A 27,945-nucleotide genomic window follows, 5' to 3' on the forward strand; every position below is an offset into this window, starting at 1 on the left:
GTGGCTCTCGACACCCTCGAGTCCTCATCAACTGTTGGCAGAGACATCAGTACCTCTCGGAGTGTTGGCGGCCAGTCTCCCTGGCTCCTTGTCTTGAAGCCTTTAGCTCGCAACACAATACCTGGTTCCTGGCAAATAGAGCTGGGGGTGGGAGAGAGAGAGACACACCGAGATGGAAGACACAACCTTTTGTCACCTAATCTCAGAAGCGACAGCTTGTCACTGCTGCCACATTCTACCGGGCAGCAGCAAGCCATGACACCCACCCCACACTCGAGAAGAGGCCATGAGAGAGGCACCTGGATGGCTCAGTCAGTAGAGCAGGCAACTCTCTATCTTGGGACCCCCACCCCAGCCTGAGCGAGGGGGAGGAGTCTGTGGTGCCAGATACACACCACCCTTCCCGAGACACACAGCCGCACACGCAGGAGTCTGTGGTAAGTGCTTCCTCTTTCAGCCGGAAATCCAAAAGCAGACCAACATGGCAGGCCCGAGGCAACACCCGGATGACTGGGCTCCCCAGCCCTTCTCCAATAAACCACAGAAGACCCAGCCACGCATATTCTCTTCCTTTCTCTGGACCTGTCTCCTCCTGCTCACAGGTAAGTCCCCGTTATGGCCACCACCACTTGCTAGTGGTCTCCCTCCGGGGCCGGTGACATTGTTTGCTGGGGTTCTTATTGGTAAAATCAGGAGACTCCTCTCCTTGTGGTAATTCTGCTGCGGCTTCCACCTAATTCCTGTACGTGTCTGTGTGTGAGCGTGTTCGCAGTCACTCTCCGTGAGCAGGTGTCATTCTAGCCCCCGTCTCAAGGAGCTCTGGGCTCAGACGACGTTCCTCTCACTCTGATGTTCTCCTGCTAAGAAATGCCGAGGGATGCATTTGTTCCCTGTATAATGTGGATAAAATCCACAGGTAGGGGAAAATTCTGATGACAAGCCACCCCCTTTCTTAGGGACACAGAACTGCTGGAGCTTCTTTCTACACCCTGCCACATTTATCATATATCCCGAACTGCAGGTTTCCCTGGGGATCTGGAGATGGTCTGGCCCTGGGCTAGGTGGCTTCTCTCTGAATGTCCTTTTTTCCCCACATCCTACCTCCCCATCAAGGCCCAAGTCCTGCTAGTTTCTGGGAAACGTCTCTCAGCAGCATGGCCAGTGGGCAGAGCTGACTCAGTACCCCAGGGAGGGTTTCAGGCAGCAGGGATAGTGACATCTACTGTCCCTCTGGGAATCCTGTTTTCTCCAAGACCTTGGAGGATAGCACTGTAGCTTAGGGACCTGAGAGCAGTGGGAGTGGGAGGGGTGGGCAGTGAGGGGAGTTCTAGAAGAACTCTGAGATGCATGTATGGGGTGGGGCCTAGACTCCAGGGCTGGGTTCCAGTCTGATCTCTTCATTTTCCATCTCATCTTTGCTCACCATGAAAACATTACAAGCATCATGGCTCTTTATATCCACACCCAACTCAATTCTTGGGGTGCTTCCTGGCTGTGTTAGATAAACCTGAAGTTTGCCTGTCGAATGTCACCCAAGCCTCAGATGACCAACAAGTAACCTCAAGGCAAAGAAGCATCTCCCTCTGTCTAGCTCCACTGATTGGGGATGACCTCAAACTTCACTGTTTGGGTCTAACAGAGAGTTTCTTTGATGCTTTTGTGTCTCCAAGTAGTGGTTTCAGGAACTTAGGAGGCAGTAGGATGAAAAGTCCTTCCACTTCAGTATGTCAAGGAGCAAGAATGTCCCATCTCTTTTTGGGGAGCAAGAATTCCTGACGCCTTCAAGGTCCTTCTAGATGGACTAAGAATCAAATTGACATGAGACATATTAACAAGAAAAAATCAAATTTAATAGCATATATCTGGGGAATCCACACAGACACGGAAATTCCAAAGACCATCAGGCAAAATGAGGTATCTGTGTCATCCCAAACTAAGGAGAAGGGGGCAGGGGTCTGGGACTTCAGAGGGAAGGAGTGTAGTTCACAGGGCAATACGGAGAAGAGCAGATGTTTCGTAATTAGATGTTTGCCCTGCCATGTAATGTGACACTCAGATAAAATTCATCTCTGCTAGTAACCCTTATTCTGGGAAAGACCCCCGATTCAGATTCTTCTGTGTGGTTAAGGGAGGGGCAAATGTTTCTCTTGAGCCCACAGGGTCTCGATTGCCTGCAGCTCAGAATAATCTTCATGTCAAAGTGGCCCACCTTGGAGCAGTCTGTCCTCTGCCCCTGCAAGTATCAGAAACACTTGAAATTAATTCTTTGCTCCATTATTTCCTAGCTGTGTGAGCCTCTGTTTCTTAAATGTAGAATGTGATTAGTAAGATGTATCTTGCAAGGTTCTCTTATAGATTAAAAATGATATCTGTAAGCAAGCTCTTGGCACATAGTTGGTGGAAGCTGATTGTTATAATAATCACTAAGTGCATTATTTGGAAACTATTAAAGGTGGGGAAGGCAAATTCAGTTATCACAATCGTTGAACACCCTTTTATTATTTGCCAAATGGCAGAGTTCAAAATAAGAGGGCTGATACCTGGGACTCCTGTCACTATCCCGGGAGTCACGTAGCGTTGTTTGCTGCAACAGTAACAGGATTTGACCCATAGGAACCACACCCCGCTCCCCTTGCTGACAGTCTGTGCGCCTTTGCTCATCTTTGATGTTAGGAGAGATGGGTGCAGTCATATGTGCCCAGCCAAGACTCAGGACCTTCTGGGCTCCTAGGATGGAGGGTGGTCAGCGCTCTCGGCCTCCACATTCTGGGGCACCACGTACATGGAATCTGGGCTCTGCAGCTGACCACCCCATCATCTCAACAAGCAGCTAAAACTCTAGAAATTTTAGCTCCTCATCTGTAAACAGGGGCTAATTTTCAGATAATTTTGAGGATTGAATGAGGTAATTTCTACAAAGTGCTAATATGTCATTGTAATCATAAACAATATCTTCTAGATGGGAAGAGCTCTCCTTCAGGTAACTTCAAACCAACATTGCACCAACCCAGTTTCTGCTTTCTGACTGCCCCCAGAATCCACCTGAACTGACCTAGCCTAGCTTATCCATGGTCTCTAGCCCTGCGTCCTCCTAGCTGCCGCTCTACAAGGTCCAAGTGCTTGGCTGATATGGATAGAGAATCACCCCCTGGTCCCTGGCCCTACACCAGTCTGCAGCAATCTAGGTGTCTCTTCTATGTGTCTGCATAACTCTGTACCCTCTGAGCCTTCAGAGAGCACTTCAGCCTCTTTCCAGCCCTCCAGGCTGTACTTTGGTTTTTCCTCTCTCTTTAACATTTTTTACTTAGTTTTCCACCCAGATTCCTGGAGTAATCTGGGTCCTGAACCCATCTGATTTGACCTGGAATTTTCAGAGGACTCTCCAGAGCCTCAGAAGCCCTAGGAATCCAGGCTGGGGTCACCCAGCAGACACTCACAGGGCCCCTGCAAGGAAATGAACAGCCTTGGACAGATGCTGGGCCTGTGGAAGCCATGGTAACAATGTTTATCAGAGATCTTGGTCTTTCCCGAGATGAAGAAATCGGGAGCAGTATCCATGCTACTATATTCCAACCCCAAACCTTGTTCCTAAGGACAGACCAGATTTCCCTGGCCAAGGCAAAGCCAGTCTGAGATCCCCTGGACAATGAGGGAAAGGAAGAGTGAGATAGAGATGAGAAATGCTCCTTTTGTTGCCGACATTTTATTATGAAAATTCTTGAACACAGAGAAAACTTGAAAGAATTTTGCACTAACACTCATGTGCTTCCCACCCTGGTTCTACCACTACTTTCACTTCACTAGCCTTCTCACACACCTGTCCATCAATCCACCCTGGTAGCCATCCATCAACTCAACTCATTTCTTAAAAGATGCTCCTTTTTTACTTCTTTTGTTCTTTATGATTTATAGCAACCTCTTCTTATTCCATGTCTATCATATCCCTAAAGGAGGATAGCATAGGTGTGAACATTTCTGTCTTATAGATGAGTAAACTGATCCTCAGAGAAATTCAAAAATTCACCCCAAGTCACCAGGCTAATTTCCTCATTGGGACAGAAACCTAGAAAGTCTGTTTTACTGATTATTGTAGATGTGATTGTGCGATAGCGTGTTTTGTAAGTGAGGAAATGAATGAATGATTCTGCTGGGCAACAAGCCTAGAGGAAGGAGGGCAGGAATTTCATTTCATTTCTCAACATCTGACATTTTTTTCCAAGTATGTTTTTATTGAATGAATGAAGGCTGACTTGAGGAGTCCAGCTGTTCCTCCAAGTCCTTCCTTTGTCCCTGCAGGGCCAGGAGCCTTTGGAAAGGACTCAACCCCAACAGTGGTGCCCGGGATTCTAGGGGGCTCGGTGACTTTCCCCCTGAACATTTCAGTAGACACAGAGTTTGAGCACGTCGCCTGGAATGGTCCCCAAGGTGCTCTTGCTTTAGCAACTGCAGAAAGAAAGATTTTCGTTACGGCCAAAAGCTACCAGGACCGACTAACCATCAGCTTAAACAGTTACTCCTTGTCTCTCAGCAACCTGACTTTGGAAGATGCAGGATCCTACAAAGCCCAGATAAACTGGAAGACTTCTAAATTCACCACTGACAAGGAATTTACGTTGCATGTCTATGGTGAGTTCCAGAGAGCTTCTGTGGATTTTTATCATGTATTTATTTGTTTGTTTGTTTATTTATTTATTTATTTATTCATTTGTTTGTTAAGATTTTATGTATTTATTTGGGGGGGGCGGGCAAAGAGAGAGAGAGAATCTGAAGCAGACTCCACGTGGGGCTCAATCTTACGACCCTGAGACCATGACCTGAGCCGAAATCAAAAGCCGGATGCTCAACTGACTAAGTCAGGCACCCCGATCTTTTATTTTTTTTAAGATTGATTGATTGATTGATTGATTTGAGAAAGAGAGAGAGAGAGCACAAGCAAGGGAGAGGGACAGAGGGAGAGGGATAAGCAGACTCCTTGCTGATCACGGAGCTGGACATGGGGCTCAATCCCAGGAATCTGAGATCATGACCTGAGGCAAAGGCAGAGGCTTAACTGACTGAGCCACCTAGGTACCCCTGAGCTTTTATTTTTAAAAACCGATTTTTTTCTCCCTAGGTGTTCCTCTGTCTAGGACAAATAGGACTACCATGTTGGTCCTTTTCACCCAGTTCCATAAATACAGATGTCAGAGTGAAAACACAGCCAAAATACGTTTAAGAGCCACTTGTATTCTCTTTTCTGCAACTCTGTTAATATCCTTCACCCACCTGTACTAGCTCGCACAGCAAAATACCACAGACTGGGTGGTTTAAACCACGGAAACTTATTTTCACAGCTCTGGAGGGTGGAAGTCCATGATCAAGGTGTCAGCAGGTTGGGTTTCTTCCAAGACCTTGCTATTAGGCTTGCAGATAGCCACCTTTTTGATATATCCTCATATGGTCGTCCCTCTGTTTGTGTCATCTGGGTCTTAAATCTCTTCTTCTTATAAGGACACCAGTCATTTTGGATTAGGGACCATTCTAATGACCTCATTTTAATTTAATGACCTCTATCTCCAAATACAGTCCTATATCCAAATAAAATCATGTTCTGAGGTACTGGGAATTACGGCTTCAAAATACGAACTTTGGGAAGAAACAATTCAGCCTACGGCACCATCTTCCTGCCAGGTAGTTTGACCTCGTTGACTGCTCTGCATATGTTAAAGAAATGGAATTCTGCGCAGCAAATAGAAATAGAACGAATGAACTCAGTATGTACCGACATACAACAATTTCCAAGATACATTGTCAACTTTTTTTAAATTCCAGCATAGTTAACATACAGTATTGTATTAGTTTCAGGTGTACAATATGGTGATTCAACACTTCCATACATCACCTGGTGTCCGTCATGATAAGTGTACTTTTAATTCCCTTCTCTTAGTTCACCCATCCCCCACCCCCCCTCTGGCAACAATCAGTGTGTTCTCTGTAGTTAAGAATCTGTTTTTTGAGGGCGCCTGGGTGGCTCAGTCGTTAAGCATCTGCCTTCGGCTCAGGGTGTGATCCCGGGTCCCTGGGATCGAGCCCCACCTCAGGGTCCTCCACTGGGAGCCTGCTTCTTTCTCTCCCACTCCCCCTGCTTGTGTTCCCTCTCTCACTGGCTGTCTCTCTCTGTCAAATAAATAAAATAAAATCAAAAAAAAAAAAAAAAAGAATCTGTTTTTTGGTTTCTCTTTTTTTTTCTTTGTTCATTTTGTTTCTTAAACTCCACATATGAGTGAAATCATATGGTTTTTGTCTTTCTCTGACTGACTTAATTTCACTTGGCAAAATACTCTCTAGAACCAACCATGTTGTTACAAATGACAAGATTTCATTCGTTCTTATGGCTGACTAATATTCATATATATATATATATACACACATACACATATATGTATATTCATATATGTATACATTCAATATACATGTATGTATATTCATATATATATGTATATATATATATACACACACACACCATATCTTCTTTATCCGTTCATCTATCAATAGACACAGGCTGCTTCTGTAATTTGGCTGTTGTAAAAATGCTGTTATAAACACAAGGGTGCGTGTATCTTTTCAAATCAGTGTTTTCATATTTTTTGAGTAAATACCCAGTAGTGGAATTACTGGGTCATATGTTAGTTCTATATTTAACTTTTTGAGGAACCTCCATACTGTTTTCTGCAGTGGCTGCACCAGTTTGCATTCCCATCAACCGTGCACGAGGGTTCCTTTGTCTCCGCATCCTTGCTAACACTTGTTGTTTCTTGTGTTTTTTATTTTAGCCGTTCTGGCAGGTATGAGATGATATCTTGTTGTGGTTTTGATTTGCATTTTCCTGATGATCAGTGATGTTGAGCATCTTTTCATGTGTCTGTTGGCCATCTGCATGTCTTCTTTAGAATGCTGTTCGTGTCTTCTGCCCATTTTTAATTGGATTATTTATTTTTGGGGTGTTGAGTTGTATAAGTTCTTTATATATTTTGGATACTAACTCTTTATCAAATATGTCATTTACAAATACCTTCTCCCATTCAGTAGGTTGTCTTTTAGTTGTGTTGATTGTTTCTTCTGATGTGCAGAAGCTTTTTATTCTGATGTAGTCCCAATAGTTTATTTTTGCTTTTATCGCCCTTGCCTCGGGAGACATATCTATAAAAATGTTGCTATGGCCAGGTTAGAGAAATTACTGCCTGTGCTGTCTTCTAGGATTTTTATGGTTTCAAGTCTCACATTTAGATCCTCAGTCCATTTTGAGTTTATCTTTGTATATGGTGCAAGAAAGTGGTTCAGTTTCTTTCTTTTGCATGTAGCTTTCCAGTTTTCTTACCACCATTTGTTGATTGTCTTTTTCCCATTGCATATCCATACCTCCTTCGTCAAAGATTAATCGACCATATAACCATGGGTTTATTTTTGGGCTCTCTATTCTGTTCCATTTATCTACGTGTCCAGTTTTGTGCCAAACTACACTGCTTTGATTACTTCAGCTTTGTAGTATATCTTGAAATCTGGTATCAGGATAACTCCAGTTTTTTTCTTCTTTTTCAAGATCGCTTTGGCTATTCAGGTTTTGTGTGGTTCCCTACAAATTTTAGGATTGTTTGTTCTAGTTCTGTGAAAAATGCTGTTGGTATTTTGATAGGGATTGCATTAAATCTGCAGACTGCTTTGGGTTACATGGACATTTTAATAATGTTTGTTCTTCCAATCCATGAGCATGGACTATCTTTCCATTGATTTAGGTCATCTTCGATTTCTTTCATCAGTGTTTTACAGTTTTCAGAGTACAGGTCTTTCACCTCCTTGGTTAAGTTTATTGCTGACTATTTTATTATTTTTAGTGCAATTGGCTTTGTTTTTGTTTTTGTTTTTTTTTACTATGTTCTGTTAGTCACCATACAGTACATCATTAGTTTTTGATGTAGTGTTCCATGATTCGTTGTTTGTGTAATTTTTGGTGCAATTGTAAATGAGATTGTTTTTCTTAATTTCTCTTTCTGCTTCTTCATTATTAGTGTATAGAAATGCAAGGGAGGGGCGCCTGGGTGGCACAGCGGTTAGGCGTCTGCCTTCGGCTCAGGGCGTGATCCCGGCGTTATGGGATCGAGCCCACATCAGGCTCCTCTGCTGGGAGCCTGCTTCTTCCTCTCCCACTCCCCCTGCTTGTGTTCCCTCTCTCGCTGGCTGTCTCTATCTCTGTCAAATAAATAAATAAAATCTTTAAAAAAAAGAAAGAAATGCAATGGATTTCTATATATTGATTTTGAATCCTGCAAATTTACTGAATTCATGTATCAGTTATACGAGTTTTTTGGTAGAATCTTTAGGGTTTTCTATACATAGTATCAGTTTTCTATACATAGTATCATGCCATCTGCAAACAGTGAAAGTTTTACTTCTTTGCTACCAATTTGGATGCCTTTTATCTCTTTTTGTTGCCTGATTGCTATGGCTAGGACACCCAGGACTATGTTGAATAAAAGTGGTGAGAGTGGACATCCTTGTCTTGTTCCTGACCGTAGGTGGGAAGCTCTCAGTTTTTCAGCACTAGGTAAAATGTTAAGTGTGGGTTTTTTATATATGGCCTTTACTATGTTGAGTTATGGTCCCTCTAAACCTACTTTGTTGAGGATTTTTATAATGAATGGATGCTGTAGTTTGTCAAACGCTTTTTCTGTATCTATTGAAATGATCAAATGGTTTTTATCCTTTCTCTTGGTGATGTAATGTACCATGTTGATTGATTTATGAATATTGTATCACCCTTGCATCCCAGGAATAAATCCCAACTGATCATGGTGAATGATTTTTTAAATGTACTTTTGGGCTCAGTTTGCTAATATTTTGTTGAGGATTTTTGCATCTATGTTCATCAGAAATATTAGCCTATAGTTTTCTTTTTTTGTCGTGTCTTTATCTGGTTTTAGAATCAGAGTAATGCTGGCCTCATAGAATGAATTTGCAAGCTTTCTTTCATCTTCTATTTTTTGGAATAGTTTGAGAATAATGGGCATTAACTCTTCTTTAAATGTTCGGTAGAAATCATCCGTGAAGCTGTCTGGTCCCAGACTTTTATTTTTTTTTATTTTTATTTTTTAAAGATTTTATTTATTTATTTGACAGAGAGAGAGACAGCCAGCGAGAGAGGGAACACAGGCAGGGGGAGTGGGAGAGGAAGAAGCAGGCTCCCAGCAGAGGAGCCTGATGTGGGGCTCGATCCCAGGACCCCGGGACCACGCCCTGAGCCCAAGGCAGACGCTTAACCGCTGTGCCACCCAGGCGCCCCCCGGACTTTTATTTTTGAGGAGTTTTTTGATTATTGATTCTATTTCATTGCTGGTAGTCAGTCTGTTCAAATTTTCTATTTCTTCATGATTTAGTTTGAGAGGTTATATGTTTCTAGGAATTTATCCATTTCTTCTAGATTGTCCAATTTGTTGGCATATAATTTTTCATAATATTCTCTTATAATCCTTTGTATTTCTGTGGTGTGAGTTGTTATTTCTCCTCTTTCATTTCTGATTTTGTTTGAGTGTTCTCTCTCTCTCTCTTTCTATCCCCTTCCACCTCCCCCCCTCTCCAGATGGGCTAAAGATTTATCAATGTCGTTGATCTTTTCTTTTTTAAAAAAAGTATTTATTTATTTATTTATTTATTTATTTATTTATTTGAGAGAGAGAGAGCACAAGCAGGGGGAGCAACAGAGGAAGAGGGAGAAGCAAGCCCTCTGCTGAGCAGGGAGCCTGACACGGGGCTCAATCCCAGGACCCCGGGATCATGACCAGGGCCCAAGGCAGACACTTAACTGACTAAGCCCGCAGTTGATTGTTGATCTTTTCAAAGAACCCTGTTGATCTTTTCAAAGAACCAGTCCCTGGTTTCATTGTTCTGTTCTATTTTTTTTTTTTAGCTTCTGTTTCATTTATTTCTGCTCTAATATTGATTATTTCCTTCCTTCTACTGGTTTGGGGTTCTGTTTGTCTTTTTCTAGCTCCTTTAGGTGTAAAGTTAGGTTGTTCATTTGAGATTTTTCTTGCTTCTTGAAGTAAGCCTCTATTGCTATAAATTTCTTCCTTAGAACAGCTTTTGCTGCATCCCAAAGATTTTGGACTGTTGTGTTTTTATTTTCATCTGTCTCCATGTATTTTTTTGTTTCCTCTTTGACTTCTTGGTTGACCCATTCATTGTTTAGTAGCATGTTATTTAACCTCCACGTATTTGTGTGATTGATTTGCTTGTGATTGATTTCTAGTTTCATAGTGTTGCTGTCAGAAAAGATGCATGATATGACTTTGATCTTTTTGAACTTGTTGAGACTTGTTTAGTGGCCTAGTATGTGACCTACTCTGAAGAATGTTCCACGTGCACTTGAAAAGAATATGCATTCTGCTCTTTTGGGATAGAATGTTCTGAATGTATCTGTTCGATTCATCTGGTCCAATGTGTCATTCAAAGCCATTTGTTTTCTTGTCGCTTTTCTGCTTGGATGATCTATCTATTGATGTAAGTGGGGTGTTAAGTCCCCTGCTATTGTATTACTCTCAATTACTTCTTTTACTTTTGTTATCATCTGTTTTATGTATTTGGGTACTCCCCTGTTGGGTGCATAAATATTTACAATCGTTATAACTTCTCGTTGGATTGTACCCTTTATGATTATATAGTGTCCTTCTTTGTCTCTTGTTACAGTCTTTGTTTTAGAGTCTATTTTGTCCAATACAAGTATCGCGTCCCCAGTTTTCTTTTCATTTCCACTAGCATAATAAATGCTTTTCCATCCCTTCACTTTCAATCTGCATGTATCTTTAGGTCTGAAATGAGGCTCTTGTAGGCAGCATATAGACAGGTCTTGCTTTTTTATCCATTCTGTTACCCTATGTCTTTTGACTGGAGCTTTCGGTCCATTTACATTCAAAATAATTGTTGATAAGTATGTACTTATTGCCATTTTGTTACTTGTTTATGGTTACTTTTGCAGTTCTTCTCTGTTTCTTTCTTTTTTCTTTTTTTTTTTTTTAAAGATTTTATTTATTTATTAGACAGAGATAGAGACAGCCAGCAAGAGAGGGAACACAAGCAGGGGGAGTGGGAGAGGAAGAAGCAGGCTCATAGCAGAGGAGCCTGACGTGGGGCTCGATCCCATAACGCCGGGATCACGCCCTGAGCCGAAGGCAGACGCTTAACCGCTGTGCCACCCAGGTGCCCCCTTCTCTGTTTCTTTCTTTTCTTGCTCTCTTCTATCATGGTTTGCTGGCTTTCTTTAGTGGTAAACTTAGATTATTTTCCATTATTTTTTGCATGTCTATTATGTGTTTTTGATTTGTGCTTACTATTATTAGGTTTGTATATAACATCTTCTCCACAGAGCAGCAGCAGTCTATATTAAGTTGATGGTCACTTAAATTTGAACCCATTTTTTTACTCCTCTCCCTCCCATAGTTTAGGTATATGGTGTCATACCTTATATCCTTTTATTTTGTGAATCTTTCGACTGATTTCTATAGATAAACTTATTTTTACTGCTTTTGTGCTTCCTACTTTTCTAACTCCTACTTACGATCTTTCCTTTCCACTTAAAGAGTCCCCTTTAACATTTCTTTTAGGGCTGGTTTAGTAGTCATGAATTCCTTTCACTTTTGTCTGGGAAACTCTTTGTCTCTCCATCTATTCTAAATGATAGCCTTGCTGGATAGAATACTCTTGCTTGCAGGTTTTTTCTTTTCAGCACTTTGAATATATCATGATACTCCCTTCTGGCCTGCAAAGTTTCTGCTGAAAAATTAGCTCATAGCATCATGGGATCTCCCTTCTATGTAACTGTTTTCTCTTGCTGCTTTTAAAATTCTCTCTTCATCACTACTTTTTGCCATTTTAATTACTATGTTTTTTGGTGTGAACCTCCTTGGGTTGACTTCTGCGGGCTCTCTGTGCCTCCTGGATCTGGATTTCTGTCTCCTTCCTCAGATTCAGTAAGTAAGTTTTCAACTATTATTCTTCAAATGAATTTTCTTTTCTTTTTTTTTTTTTAAAGATTTTATTTATTTATTCGACAGAGATAGAGACAGCCAGCGAGAGAGGGAACACAAGCAGGGGGAGTGGGAGAGGAAGAAGCAGGCTCATAGCAGAGGAGCCTGATGTGGGGCTCGATCCCATAACGCCGAGATCACGCCCTGAGCCGAAGGCAGTCACTTAACCGCTGTGCCACCCAGGCGCCCCCTTCAAATGAATTTTCTTCTCCCTTTTCTCTCTCTTCTCCTTCTGGGATTCCTATAATATGAATGTTATTACACTTGATGGTGTCGCTGAATTCCCTAAGTCTATTTTCAATTTTTATTATTTTTTTCCTCTCGCCCATTCAGCTTGATTGCTTTCCATTACTTTGTCCTCCAGGTCGTTGATTCATTCTCCTGCTTCCTCTAGTCTACTTTTTATTTCATCTGTGTATTTTTTTTAAAGATTTATTTATTTATTTGAGAGAGAGAGATCATGAGTGGGAGGGGCAGAGGGAGTAGAAAAGAGAATCTCAAGCAGACTCCATGCTGAGCCTGGAGCCCAAAGTGAGGCTCGATCTCACGACCCTAAGGTTACAACCTGAGCTGAAACCAAGAGTCAGATGCTTAACCAACTGTGCCACCCAGATGCCCCTCTATCTGAGTCTTTTTAAGTTCAGTTTTTGAGTTCTTCTTCTCTGCTTGGTTCTTTTTGATGTTTTCTATCTCTTTTTTAAAGTTTCACTGAGGTCCTCCACTCTTCTCAAGTCCATTGACCATTACTTTAAATTCTCCATCAGGCATATGACTTATCTCAGTTTCTTTTATCTCTGTTGCCATGAGTCTGTCCTGTTCTTTCATCGGGGACATATTCCCCTATCTCTTCATTTTGTCTAATTCTTTGTGTCTGCTTATATGTAGTGGGAAAGTCAGTTGTGTCTCCTGCTCTTGAAAGTAGTGGCCTTAGGAAGAAGAGGTCCTGGAATGCCCTGAAGTGAAACGTCTCCTGTTCACCAGAACTTGGAGCTTTAGGGGTGTTTCCTATGTATGTTGTGTGTGCCCTGCTGGTGTGGCTGAGCCACTTTTGCCCTCATTCCAGTCATCTACAATGACCGTCCTTGCTTGTTGTGGGCAGGATTTGGTCCTTGTGTTGTTAGTGGGCCAGTCTAGGGCTGCCTCGGCTTGAGCTGAGTCAGACCAGGCATTTGTCAGAGATGCAGTAGCACTGAAACACAGGGTGCTTTCCTTGTTTTGTTCCCTGAGAGGCTTTCCTTGGTGAGCAGGGCCTGCACTCAGACCAGATGTCTGCCTCTAGCCCATTGCTAGGGCCACAGTTGGACTTTTTTTTGGGGGGGGGGGGCTAATCTTCCCTTCTCCTTGGGACAAGAGTCACTTTTGAGTGGTGCTGGCCCCTGCTGGCACTGCTTGCACACTGCCAGGTTTGTGGCACCACTTTGGATGGGCTCTGGCTGGGAGCACATTGGAGGGGGCAAGACCACAGGAGAACTCAGGGGCAGCTGGGCAGTGTTATCAAGGTTTGCCCCAGTGGGCTGAAGGAGGGGACCTGTAGTAAATGGGACCCAGGCAAGTTGAGTTGGAGGGGGCAAATCTGCAGGAGCAGGGGTGAGTCTGTTTCTGTCCTTCCTCTGCATCCACACCATCCCTCCCTCCCATGGACAGTCCTGTGGGTCCATTTAGTTCCCAACTGCATCTCTGCCTTTCCTACCCTCTTGATGCGACCTCTTCTATATATTTAGCTGTGGCGCATTTGGTCTGCCAGCCTTCAGGTCATTTTCTGGGTTATTTACATTGATGTGGGTGTTACCTCGTTGTATCCATAGGACAAGTGAGCTCAGGGTCTTTCTACTCTGCCATCTTCCCCAGAAATTCAATATATTATTAAATTTTTAAAGGGTTCTGGACAGTATATACATATATAGTATACTATCATATATGTATCGATACCTAGAATATTTCTAGAAAGATAACAAGAAATTCATAACAGTAATTCCTGGGGAGAGCAAATAAGTAGCTGGGGACAAGAAAGCTTGCTTTTTAAATTATTTACACTTTTTTGTATCTTTTCAATTTTAGGTATTACCAATTCCCCCAAAAAAGCAAACTTAAACATGCATACACACACACACACACACACACACACACACACACACTGTGGATAGAGGAAATAGAACAAAAGGGAAAGAAAGGACCAGGAAGAAGGTCTGGAAGCACAATGGTCATACATTCAGAACAAAAGGCAAAAGCAACTCAAATTCTAGAGGCAGAGCTCCCTGCTCCACAGTGTTTGGGACTGACTAATTTATCCATTTATTCACCAGACATTCAAGAGAGACTTTTGTGGGCCAGTCAGGTGTTAGATATTCAGGCACAGGCATTGGCCTTGTCCTCAAGTAGTTCATTTACTGATGGGGAGAGAGAGGAGTAATCAGACTAGTGTCATGTTGAGTCATGGAGATAACACCTATACAGGATTTATGGAAGTGTGGAAGAGAGGCACTCAGTCTGGGCTGTGGTGGGAAACTAAGAGAAGACTTCCCCTGGAACGGGTATTCTGGCTTTTTTCTTCTGTCCCTAGGTCTTCTATCATCACCACCTTCTTCTCTCAGCCCTTTCCTGCTGCAGAAGGGATCTGAGTAATCTCCTCATTGCTGTTGTCCCTACAGAGCAGGTGCCAAAGCCTCAAGTCATCATGAAGTCTGTGAACATGTCTGATAATGGCTCCTGTAACATTACCTTGATTTGCTTTGTGGAGAGGGCAGGGACAAGTGCTCTGTACAGCTGGACCCCAAAGGACGCCCATGCTTCTGAATCCCATGAGGGCTCCACTTTCATCATCCACTGGAGGCTGTGTGACCCAGACCTGCCATACACCTGCACAGCCAGGAACCCCATCAGCCAGAACACCTCCAGCCCCGTCTATGCCCGGCAATTCTGTACAGGTGCAGGCTCCCCTTAGGCCCTCCAGGGGATCCCAGAAACAGTCTGAGCAGCCGTGGAGTCTAAACTGCCAGGGTTCTGGCAGGACACAGATAGAGTGGGGAAGAACACAGGCTTGAAGAACTCTTGTTGTCTACCCTCTGGGGCCTGAGAGAGACTGGCAGGGCACTTGGGAACTCCCAGGGAACTGTGAAACTCTAGGGTAGAGTGAGGGAAGGGAAGAGGGTATGGATGAAGAGATCTAGTTTGTTCTTTGTTTGGGTGGAGGTATCCCCTGAGGTCTCCTCAGAAGGGCAGGGAGGGCAAGAGAGGCCTGAGTATGAAAAAGGCAGAGCCAGGTGTATATCTGACCACAACAAGTGCTCAACAGGGTTGCCCAATCAGAGCAAGGGAAAAGGGGTGCGGGCAGGAGAGCCTATGGGGCTTCAATCTCCTTCAGGCAGGCTGAGAGTTAAGGGAAGAAAACCAATGACTAAAGCCACAATGTCTTATCTCTGACTGCAGCTCCAGGAGCCTCCAGAGGAGAGTCAATGGGGGAGATAGTGGTGGGGATCTTGGGGGAGTCGGTCACCCTGCCTCTAACACTCTCGGCCAGTCACTCCGGAGAGAACGTCGTCTGGATGTTTAACACATCTATTATCAGCAAAGAGCAAAAAGAAGCAGCAACAGCTGATCCATTCATTAAGTTCAAGGATCCCAACAAGAACTCGAGCCGAGACTACTCCCTGATCATTGCCCAGCTAAAGATGGAGAATGCTGGCCACTACTATGCCTATGTGTGCTCAAAGGCCTCCAGAGTCATCAGCACAAAACTTGTCACCCTGCTTGTCTACGGTGAGTTTCTGAGCAGAGAGCTCATGATTAGATTCCTTCCCTGAGATGTTTCTCCTCTTTGCTGCTTTCCTTGCCTCCCTCCTCTCTTGAGCCTCTCCACCTACCACAATGCCTCGGATCACTAGGACAGCTATTGAGTTCAGACCAGTCAACTCACAGGAGGAAAAATTTCCAACCAGCAGCTAGGCAAACTCCACCTGCCAAGGTCCCCCTTCTGCTGGGCTTCGAGTTAGGGTCTCCGCCACCCAACCTTCAGTACTTGCCCCTGTCCTCTGCATTGCTTGTCAGGGGGTCTCAGAACTCTTCAACCTGCATTTTTGTAGAACATTTTCATTTTGAATAAGGGCACAGCTGGCTGGAGTGGACTCAGAGAAGACTGAGGAGAAAGGCTTTAGTGTCTAAAGAGCCTATGATCCCCACGAGGGACGGCTGCTTGGCTTTCCCGAGTGTGAGGGACAGAACTTGCAGTCTTTCTCCTCAGGCTTGGGCCTCACCGGAGCTTGGCTTGACAGTTGGGTTTATGTTTGCCAGCTGCTTCGCTTGTGCCATCCAGACATAGTCATCACATCCCCTGCCTGGGTTTCGTGGTGTCTAAGTATCTGTGAAGAATCACCAGGCATGGTCCTGCTAAAATATGCTGGAAGTCAGCTAGTCCACATCTGTAGCATACCGTGACTCAGCTATTAGAAAGAGGCAAGAAGATTAAGTAAACATAATAATAAATTGGGAATAACTGGCACCAATGTGATATTTCTTTTGAAGTCGCTAACATTTATTGAGCACTAACTCCATGTCGGCGCTGCACTCACCCCTTTACACTTTATCTCCTGAGTTAAAAACTGAGATGATGGAACCTCACCCTGTAAGACTTCAAGAGTCTTCAAAGCACATGGAACATTGTACTTACCTGTGCTGATGGGTTTGCTGGTTCTTCCCACGGTACCGTATAGAATGATGTGATATCTTTCTTTTTCCAGTTTTCATTAGCTCCTTTATTTAACGTCTGAGCATCAAAGAGCCAAAGAGGTGAAGTGACATGTCTGAGATTTCATGGCTACCAAGAGAAAGGCCAGGTATACTCCAAAATGCCTGTGACTTCTGGAGGCATTTCTCAGCCCTAATGCAGTTCCAACCCCCAACTTCATGAGTGTATTCTGAATGAGCGAAGACATGGTGACTGCCCAGCAGGCAGGCCTGACTCTGCATTAGGACTGTCTTTCTCCTCACACAGGGAGATTGAAGAAGCCAAAAATTACCTGGCATCCTGGGCTTGCTGAGGACGGCATCTGCAGGTTCAGCCTGACATGCTCAGTGGAGGACAGTGGACACAACGTGACGTATAGATGGACCCCCCTACCGAAAGGAACCGTGGAGTCCCAAGGGGGACCTCACCTCAATGTTTCTTGGACAAGTGGTGAAAATCATCCCAATTTCACATGCATCGCCAGCAACCCTGTCAGCAACAGCTCCCAGCACTTTCTTTCTGGCAACATCTGTCCAGGTTATCCTTTATGTCTGCTCAGACCTCAGGGCCTTGGATGCCTGGATTCAAGTGTTTGCATTTTGAATGGTTCTTTAAGCAGTGCAGTGAGGGAGTGTGGGCAAGAGTACTTCAGAGCAGCACATTCCAATAGAAATATAATGGGAACCACACATGTGAGTTACACTTTCTAATAGCCACATTAGGTAAAGCAAAAAGAAACAAGCAAAACTAACTTTAATAATATGTTTTATTTAACCCACTAAATCCAAAATATCACCATTTTGGATTGTATTCAATACAACTATCCTTGAGATAATTTACACTTCATGTTGTACTAAGTTGTTGGAAACCCAGTATGTATTTTACACTAACAGCACATCTCAATTCAGATGCCAAATTTCCAATGGAAGTACTTGATCTGTATTCAGAGTTCATAAAAGTTACAGTTAAAAAAAATAGATTTACATATCCAAGTTGTTCCAAACCTACTTATCAATTTTCCAATAAGAAACTGAATCACCATATTTCTATTTCAATTTTTTTTAATTAAATTAAATAAGCAGTTTAATTCTTCTGTCATACTGGCCACATTCCAAGGGCTCATACCATGGCTTTTGGCTACCATACTTGGGCAGCACAGTGTCAGAAGTTAGTGGAGATGAGTTGATAGAAATTGATGGGTGAAGGAATGTAGACCACAAAGGAACACAGACTGTGAGTGGAAGCTAGAAAGTGGTCTTACCGGAGCCTAGTGGTTCTTACTAGATGCCAGGCACTATTCTAGGTCCTTGTGCATTTTAACACAATCAACTTCACAATAATCCTACGCAGCAAACACTCTTACTACTCTCCAAAACATAAAGACACTGAGACTCAGAAAAGATAAGGCACTTGTCCAAGGTCACAGAGCAAAAGCATGATTGGGACCTTGAGTTCTGTGCTCTGTTCTGCTCTAGAAGGAAGTAGAAAAAAGGAAGGTTTACCTAGGATGTGACGATGCCAGGTCAGGCTGACAGATGGATACAGAGCCCTATTAAGTGGAAATCTTAACTCTGTCTTGAGCCTAGAACTGCCCTTACACCATTTACAGAAAGGAGCAGTGTAGTGTGATGGATAAGGGTGTCTTAGGATCAGGCAGCCTACATTCAAATCCTGTTTAGGTATTTAAAGCTCTGTGGCACTGGGCAAGGCATACATCTCTCTACATAGGGACGGTGTCCGCCTTAGGTACTGCTATAGCTTCAGCCCAGAGCAATGCCTGCTCAAGAAATAGGTGTAGCATGAATGAATGAATGAAAAGGAATATTTTCTGCAATAGCATGAAATTTTAAGAGGCAGGTAGGATGGCCATTATGCTTTGTCCATTGTTTGTTCCAATCTCCTTGTCATTATTTATATTAATATCGTTCATTCCTCTTCAAAGGGCCTGAGAGAAACACAGAGCTTTACACTGTGCTCCTCGTGACGGTTTTCATCCCCTGCATTGCGGTCTTCATCTGGTGCATTTGGAAGCGAAAAAGACTGTGTGGGTTTCTGAGATTATTGGCACCTGCCAACACTAGACCATATCCCTGCGACCTTTGGAGGCTCGTCTACCCTCTCATGATCCCCTCCTACTCCTTCTCTCCCAAAACTTCATTTCTTCTCAGAGTGACGGTGGGGAGGGCTATTAGTTGGGACTCTAAATTTAGTTACAGATCATTGAAACCTGGCTCAAACTACCTTTAAAAGGGGGGGGGGACGGTGCAGGAGGTATGATTTATTATTCTGGGACTCACATAATCTGTGGGGAAGACAGGGAAGGCACTGGCCTTACGGACAAATGTCACCAGAGACTCAAAAATCACCAGAGCCTTCCATCTCTCACCCTTACTTTTCGCTTTGAGCTGAGGGACAGGGGTGGGGGTGGGGTGTGCCACAACACAGCAATTGGTAGCTCCAAACTTACACCTATTAAGAGGTATGCCACCAGGAGGAGAAAAAAGAAGTTTCCCTCCAACTCCAACTCAAAAGATCTCTGATTGGCACAGCCTTGGGTCATGTGACCATTGCTAGGAACAATCAATCATTGTGGCCAACGGGATTAACTATTATGATTGGCAGCTCCCTTGGAATTTCATATTGCAGGGGAAATGGACTAGTTCCCAGAAAGAGCATATTGGGTTAGAACACATAGGATCCCTGGAACAATTCCTGCAAGATGGCAAACCAATCTGACGAGTGGCTACCACAGAGGGGGCAGAGGGATGGCAGGAGGATCCAGGGCACTCTCCTTAGTTGAAGATGACCTTAGGACGCTGGTCACCCTCTCCCATGGGCTCCTACTCACATCAGGGTTCACCTCCTCCCTAGTGCCTTTGTCTTGTCTTTGTCCCTGGAAATCTATCCCCAACTCCTTTGACACTCAGAATCAGACACCTCCCTCCTCGCAGACCTGTTGATAACCCTTCTCTACCTCGGTTTGTCAGGTTCAGTCCCAGCCTCCAGCTCCAGCCACGCTGACATGCCGACAGATGCACCAGGTAAGATCATCAGTGACACGGGCTGTGGGGTCCCCGGGCCGGATGGAAACTCCTATGTATTCAGTGTGGTCTGCCGATCCGCAACATGAGCATCCCCCGGGAGCTTGCCAGAAATGCGAATTGGGGCACCACCCCAGATACCGAACTCTAGCCTGCGTCTTAAGGTGAATCATAAGTCTGTTAAAGTTTGAGAAGTAATGTGGTTTGGAGAAGGAAGGTGGTTTGGGAACAGAAACCACAACCAGGATGGACTCTGGAAAGATGGTACCAGAGCTAGAAAAGGCAACCTATTCTCTGGGGTCTCCAAGGTTCCTCCGGCATTATCATCACTTAAATGTGGTGTCCAATGAGGATGACGTTATTTTCCTCATTCCGAGAATGGAGGAACAAAGGCCAGATAGAATGGTAAAAATCTGTGGTAGGAGCAAAACGAAAACCTAATTAAAATGCAAACCCATGAGACTGTCTGGGACAACTGTTACCCAAGGTCATCACTGTGTCAGTGGTTTTCCGATTTTTGAAAAAGCTAAGGAATGCCTCCTTCAAACAAAATACCGTGCAACACCCCAATTGCACAAAGTGTGCAAAAGTGGAACTGTCCTGATGGGTGTTGGAGTGGTGAGCTGAGATGCCTGCATCTTACCACCCCCTTCCCATTGCTCAGTATCCTCAATTACCACCCTGAACTCGAAGCTCTGGGGTTCTAAAGAATCCCCAAACTCCACCTGCTGAGACAAACCCTGCTTTAAAAAATCCCACGTAACCTCTCATGGAGGAGATCCCCCAAAGAGATGGAACTGGAGGTGTTGGGTGGGACGCTGGTGGCTCGAGTCACCCAACAGTGCAGGCTTTTCTGATGGGAAAGTGTAACCAAGAGAAAGGGAACGAGAAGTGGGAATGAGGCTAAGTGTGAAGCTTCCTACTAGCTCCGTCCTCACAGCCTGGGGCAGACCCTGGTCTCGCCCAGCCTGTGCCCTTGTTCCTTGGTGCTCCGGGCACAGGAGGAGGAGTAAGGAAGTGTTGGGGACACCACTGTCACCTCTGGTCTTCCTCCCTCCCCAGCACCTTTCCTCAGCTCCCAAGGTCTGCTTCTTTAACCTCCCCACATCTCTCCAAAGTCTCCTCTTCTCTAGATCTGTCACTACCGAGGTTCGCTGTGTCACAAATTTTTTGTTTATTGAATAGGATTTTTTTAACTGAAAAGTCATAGATCCACATGGTATACAATTAAATCTTCTTCCAAATCCCAATCTCCTGGTCCCTCCCCCCAGAGGCCTTCATCGTTAAGATGCATTTCTAAATCCTTTCGGGGTCTTTAATGCATTTATGGTCATTAAATATATTTGTGCATGTGTGTGTTTGTGTGTGTGTGTGTGTGTATGTGTGTAGGTGTCTTTCTTTTAATTACACATATGGGAACAATCTATAGCATTTTCCTGAACCTTGCTTTTTTAATTTAAGAGAATATTCTAGTAATATTAGCATATGTAAGACTGACTCCCATTCGTTCCATCCTAGAGATGTGCCTTAATTTATTTAACCAGTCCTCATTAATAGACAATCCCATGCCTTGTTAATTCTTCCCTAAATAGTATAATAATTTCCTAACTGGACACTCCTTCTCCAGAGTTCCTCTTTTCTATCCCTTCTGCTCATCATTTTGCAAAGCTCAACTCTGACTGCTCTAAAACCATCAATGGCTCCTCATGGCCTTTGTCTGTTACTCAAAAAGCAATAAAACCTAGGGGCCAAGTATATGTTCTGAGACCAGAGAGTCCTGTGTTCAAATCTTGATTATGCTCATTAGCGAATCTTGGGCAATTCAATCTCTATGCATCAGTTTCCTTACCTTGCAAAATAAATGCGCCCACTTCTTAGAGTTGCTGTGAGTACTGAGTGGGTCAGTGCCAACAGTGTGCACTCAGTAGGTGGTAATTACTGTTACATTCTCATTCCATATTTAGCCAGACCACCTTTACCTACTTTTTTCCTAAGCAAAGCCCATAGGGAGTAGTTTTGAGTATTAGTTAAGAACATCAGGGTGGGGGGCGGGGAGAACATCAGAGACAAGGTTTCCAGCTTTCAAATCCTGACCCTACCACTTACTCAGGCAAATATTTAACCCTTATGTGCTACAGTTTCCTCATCTGCAAAAAATAAATATAGTTTTGTTTTATGGGGTTTCATGCAGATTGCATAAGTTTATTAATGAAAAGTGTTTAGAATGGTGTCTGATACATACTAGGCACTTGGTAAATGTGAGCCATTTTTTTTTAAGATTTTATTTATTTATTTGACAGAGAGAGACGGCGAGAGAGGGAACACAAGCAGGGGGAGTGGGAGAGGGAGAAGCAGGCTCCCAGTGGAGGAGCCCGATGTGGGGCTCGATCCCGGAACGCCAGGATCACGCCCTGAGTCGAAGGTAGATGCTTAACGGCTGAGCCACCCAAGTGCCCCTAAGGGTGAGCCATTATTATTCTGCACTCAGACCAAATGGGCTGCTTGATGTGCCCCCAAAGGCAGCTAGACATGCACCTGGTTCGCCAACCAATTGTTCAATACAGGCACCCATTCTGATGAAGCTACACCCAGTCCATTGCACCTGTTAAATATTTTGAATACCATCTTTTTCTAAAAAAGAATATTTCACACCTGCCCTTAATCATGCTGCTTCTTTAACGAAGAATAGACTGTCACTCGTCAAAACCCTGCTCCTCTGTCGAGGCCCACCTCGATCCTACCACCTCCATGAGTTCTTCTCTGCTTCCTAACCAGAGACTATGTCCTCACATTTTCCTTCCATTTTTCATGTCACCCTTGCCAGAGCTGGGCTTGCATTCGTTGATTTCTGTATGGATCTGACCCCCCCGCTAGACAATGTCTTCCTTCAAGAGCAGATCTAATGACCTTTGTGTTTTCCCAGAGTACACATCATGGCAGTTAGGGTGGCTTAGCCAACAGAGCCAGGTCAGCTCACCGAGTGTTGCTAAGTCCATCCCGTGTCACACTCCATGAATGTTTACCGAGTGGAAATGAGTGAATGTTTGAAAGGAAGGGAGAAAGGAGAGTGGAATACAGTCCCCTGTGGGGAGACAGGAGAACAACCTCTCCTCCAGTTCTTTAGGCCTCACCTGGAGTAGAAATCAGAGCAGGTTGGATCCTTGCACAAAACAAGAAAGAGGTGGGGGCTGGCACACATTTTACCACCTGCACAATGTGTTCAAAACTCACTGCTGGACACACACTGTACAATATGTTCTCCCAAGGGTGTCAGAAGCTGGACACTTTCCCTAAGACTGCCAAGCAACAGCATAGGCCCACCTCCAACAGCACCTCTGACAGCAGTGAAACAACGGAGAAGGACCAGGAGAGGACTGACATACCCAAGGCTGGAAGATACCAGGAGAATGACTTGCTCTCTCAGGAGGGCACTGGATCTGACTCAGCATCTGAGGGGCAAGCAGAGTATGAACTCATCACCCCAGAAAGCATGGTGGCTGCATCTGCAGACCACACAGTGTATACGCAAGTATTCTTCAACTTGCAGGTGAGCTCTTTTGATCAGTACACCTTCCTTCCTCCACCACTTCTAGAACCATCCAATATCCTGGATAACTGGTCCTTCCAAACCAGGCGCCAGGACCAGCAGCACATGGACAGATAATTGTGGTTCTATCCATGTTTACCGAACCCCGGGGTTCCTTGGAGTGAAGGAGCTCATCCTCAGCTCCCGATCTTGGGCCATTGATAAGGGAGGTGTGAGCAACCAGAAGCACCCTAAGGCAGCCATCACCTTGTGTGTGAAGCCTAAACCTGGTGGGGTGTCCCCTCTCCTTCAGGGCTAAACATGAAGCTCTCATCTGGTGATTATGGATAGTCTGATGTTGGTCTGTTACAGGGAAAGACCCCAGTTCCTGAGCAGAAGGAGAGTTCAGCCACAATCTACAGCAGACTACAGACACCTCAGAAGGTGAAAACAGTCTTCTCTGTTTCTCGAGGCTCCTACAGCAAGGACCTATTGTGCAGACCGTTTTAACTGCAAGTCCTAGATCCCCATGGTGAAGGAGCTTCGGTTCTCTCCACTGTACATCCACCTGACACACTCCATGGTCAACAGAGATGCTTAAACAAGTATTTCTGATTCACATCTGTTTGGCCAAAGGCTAAATATTTCTAATTGATTTAATAATTTTTTTTAAGATTTTATTTATTCATTCGACAGAGAGACAGCCAGTGAGAGAGGGAACACAAGCAGGGGGAGTGGGAGAGGAAGAAGCAGGCTCCCAGGAGCCTAATATGGGGCTCGATCCCAGAACGCCAGGATCACGCCCTGAGCCGAAGGCAGACGCCTAACGACTGAGCCACCCAGGTGCCCCTGATTTAATAATGTTTTATACCGATGATTCTTAACACTGACCAAAATGAGAAACTGTAAACACAAATACTGTATGATCTATGTATATTTCTAAGTCTTAACCCTAATCTTAATCCATCAACATGGCAATTTCCCAAAACAATTGGAAATTAACCAATAGTCCAATGTCAAGATTTTTTGGAAAACGTGTTATTAACTACAACACATTGGTTTTATTGTGATGTTAAAAGATCCCTTAATGGTAGAATTTACCATTAAATAATAATAATAAGTAACTTTCACATCAAATTTATAAAACATTGACAAACATATTCTCATGTGATCCTTAAGACACTTCTACAAATATGTTGTCATCCACATTTTCTAACAAAAGAAGCTGAGATTCGCAGAAGCTAATTTTGCCTAAGGTCACACCGACAGTAGTTGGACTTTCAGTACTAAAAACCAGAAAGAGGGGTGTGTGGGTGGCTCAGTTGGTTAAACTTCAGCCTTCAGCTCAGGTCATGATCCCAGGGTCCTGGGGTCAAGCCCGGCATCATGCCTGCTCAGCAGGGAGCCTGCTTCTCCCTCTCCCCCTGCCTCTCCTCCTGCTTGTGCTCTCTCTCTCTGTCAAATAAATAAAATCTTTAAAAAATATAAAAATACAAGGCACCTGGGTGGCTCAGTTGGTTAAGCGTCTGCCTTCTGCTCAGGTCATGATCTCAGGGTCCTGGGATTGAGCCCCAAGTCGGGATCCCTCCTCAGTGGGGATTCTGCTTCTCCCTCCCCCTCTCCCTCTGCCCCTCCTGACCCAGCTCGTGCTCTCTCTCTCAAATAAATAAAATCTTTAAATATATATATATAATATATATATGCATATAAAATAAAAACTACAAAGAGTTTTAAAATAATCCTGAATAATCTTAACCAATTAACCTTGACCTGAATCTAGCTGCCTGCTCTGCTTTCACTTCCCTGAAACATCGGGTTCATATACACTTTTGTTTTCAAATCTCCCCCTGAATTCCCTCCCTGTTTTTACTCCTTGTTTTAACATGCTCAAAAAAACTCTTTTAAAGATTTATTTGCTTATTTTAGGGGAGAGGGATGGCAGAGGGAGAGAGAGAATCTCAAGCAGACTCCCCGCTGAGCACGGGGCCAGACACAGGGCTCCATCTCACCACCCTGAGATCATGACCTGAGCCAAAATCAAGAGTCAGATGCTTAACCGACTGAGCCACCCAGGCGCCCCCAAACAAGATTTTAAAAAAGAAAAACTCTCAAAGTTTTTCAGTTATGCTGCTTCTCTGTGATTGACGAATCAATCAATAGATATTTATTGAACCTCTTTTGTTTGCCCAGAACTAGGCTGAATGCTATGGGGATTGAGATACGTTTAAGGCACTATCCTTAACCTTGAAGACCTGTTATCTTACTGGCTTTCTGTGGAGGAGGCATGGAGCCGATTGAATCACCTAGAAGGGAAATGAAAACATTCTACATACTACCCGTTAGGTGTGCAGTTCCTAAGAGTTTTCCAGACATTGAAAGTGGGAGATATCACTGCACTGAGGTAGACAGGAAAGACTTCATGAAAAAGATAATTTGGATTGGACTTTAAAAGATGGATAGAATCTGCTCAGTTAAACGTTGGTGCAGCTATTCAGCTCCGTTCAACCATCATCTACCTCGTGTCCTTTCTTGTGGAACGATGCCTAGGCTGAGCCAGTAAGGTGCTTCACCTGAGGCCTTGAGACCTCCTCTGCACTTTTCACTATTTTCCCAAAGCTGCTTTCTACTCTGACCTGGCCCTTTGTGTTTAGGCCAATACTGGTCAATCTTAAAGTCTTGGACATTAGTCCCTACTCTGAGTTTCAGAACGGCCTTGAGTCACGACCTGTCTGGTCAGTCCTGCATGGCTCCCACACCACCCCAGGGACTCCAGATCCCTGCAAACACCCTCACTCACAGTCTAAGTGGAAATGAATGCATTTCCTCAGCCGAGGTCTTGACGGGATTTATCCCTTGTCTTCAGAATTTTCAGGACCATGAGTCCTGATTCTGGTTCCCCTAAGGCTGTCATTGCCCACTTGGTCAGGAAATTCTCAAGCTTACGTTAGCCATTATTTTCTGCACATGTCTCTGCATGATATCTCAAAGGCTTATGCTATTCCTGAGCCATTACTGACACGCTGCCTCCCCTCCTCTCTACATCAGCTCGCATCTCACCTGCCCCTCAGGGCCTTCCCTAAACAAGGAGTCCTCAGAACTCTGGAAACGTGAAGGCCAAAGAGTCTGGACCATTACTTCGATGCATAACCTCCACCACCTGGAATATCTCTCTATAGATGCTTGTCTCGCTTCTCCAGCCAGGGCAGAGACTGAGCTCATTAGACAGTAGCTTCTTGAGAGCAAGGCCTTCTATTGCCATTTTTGTATCCCCTCAACCTGCTGCCCCGAACTGCCCTCTATCTCCCTTACAGAGAGCCTAGCCAGCTTCCCATTAGGAGGTTCTGATCAGCCTGATGGATTGTTCCATCGCTAGGCCAGCCCATATGACCTGACTCCTACAGCATGGACCAGTCTTAGCCTGGCCTGACCTTCCTCTCTCACCAGCACAGGGCCGAAGAAACCAGGGCCTCCCAGGCTTTCTTAACCATATTCTTGTGTGTCTTTTGGCTCACAGGTGGTGCTGCCACCACAACAGAATGATCCTGAGTCTCCCGATATCCCTACCTATGAAAATTTCACCTGAAAAGAGAACAGCTGCTGCTTCTTTCCCCGCGGCTGGAGGGCCAGGAGCTCTTCCAGACAGAAGAACTTCAAAATTGTCTTCAGGGTCTCCAAGATGCCTGGATTTGACCCACCCCTTGCCTTCCACCCCTGTGACTTCCCAAGCCCATTAATAGATCAGACACAGGCTCCTTCTTGGAGTCGCGGCCTTCAAGAAGTCCCTGCTCCGTCCGTCTCCTTGTGTGCTCATATAGTTTCCCCTCGCAGCTCAGATGCACCACCTCAGAGCTCTGCCAAGACTGGCCCAGTATTGCCGAAAGGACCCTGGACCGTCACGACATCTTCTAAACAGCTGCTAAAATGAATCCAATGGATATCCTCACTTGCGGACACAAAGATCTATGTAAAATCATGTCCACTATAATATCTTTTTAAATAAAAGGACAGAAATAACCTAAATGTCCATTTAGTAGCAATGTGGTTAAATGCGTGATAATGTACCCATGTGACAGCAAGCCCTGCCACTTTGGTAAAGAAAGGAAAGACTAGGGGTGCCTGGGTGGCTCAGTGGTGAAGTGTCTGCCTTCTGCTCGAGTGGTGATGCTAGGAGCCTGCTTCTCCCTCTCCCTCTGCCATTCCCCCTATTTGTGCTCTCTCTCTCTCTCTCTCCCCCTGTGTCAAATAAACAAATAAAATCTTAAAAAAAAAAAAAAAAGAGGGGCGCCTGGGTGGCTCAGTCGTTAAGCATCTGCCTTCGGCTCAGGGCATGATCCCAGAGTCCTGGGATTGAGCCCCACATCAGGCTCCTCTGCTGGAATCCTGCTTCTTCCTCTCCCACTCCCCCTGCCTGTGTTCCCTCTCTCCCTGGTTATCTCTCCGTCAAGTAAATAAATAAAATCTTAAAAAAAAGAAAGAAAGGAAGAAGAAGAAGAAGAAGAAGAAGAAGAAGAAGAAGAAGAAGAAGAAGAAGAAGAAGAAGAAGAAGGGGAAGGGAAAGAAAGAAAGAAAGAAAGAAAGAAAGAAAGAAAGAAAGAAAGAAAG

General features: G+C 44.3%; 1 protein-coding gene across 2 annotated transcripts; it reads left to right on the plus strand.

Annotated features, from left to right (window-relative positions):
- The first annotated feature begins 73 nt into the window (after window positions 1-73).
- LOC123783680 (T-lymphocyte surface antigen Ly-9-like) lies at window positions 74-27,599 on the plus strand. 2 transcript variants are annotated; one of them, XM_045784589.2, is made up of 10 exons: window positions 75-602; window positions 4,297-4,626; window positions 14,705-14,980; window positions 15,483-15,812; window positions 17,044-17,313; window positions 18,719-18,820; window positions 19,764-19,817; window positions 23,084-23,364; window positions 23,716-23,787; window positions 26,858-27,598. In XM_045784589.2, the coding sequence occupies exons 1-10, from the start codon at window positions 482-484 to the stop codon at window positions 26,924-26,926; spliced, it is 1,905 nt and encodes a 634-aa protein (XP_045640545.2). In that variant the 5' UTR covers window positions 75-481; the 3' UTR covers window positions 26,927-27,598. The 2 variants fall into 2 exon arrangements, with proteins under 2 accessions (XP_045640546.2, XP_045640545.2); XM_045784590.2 differs by lacking the exon at window positions 14,705-14,980 and having other exon boundaries at window positions 74-602; window positions 26,858-27,599.
- Window positions 27,600-27,945: the final 346 nt, after the last annotated feature.

This window comes from Ursus americanus, chromosome 2, assembly GCF_024610735.1.
Source record: "Ursus americanus isolate L20-20 chromosome 2, mUrsAme1.1.p, whole genome shotgun sequence".
NCBI lineage: Eukaryota > Metazoa > Chordata > Mammalia > Carnivora > Ursidae > Ursus > Ursus americanus.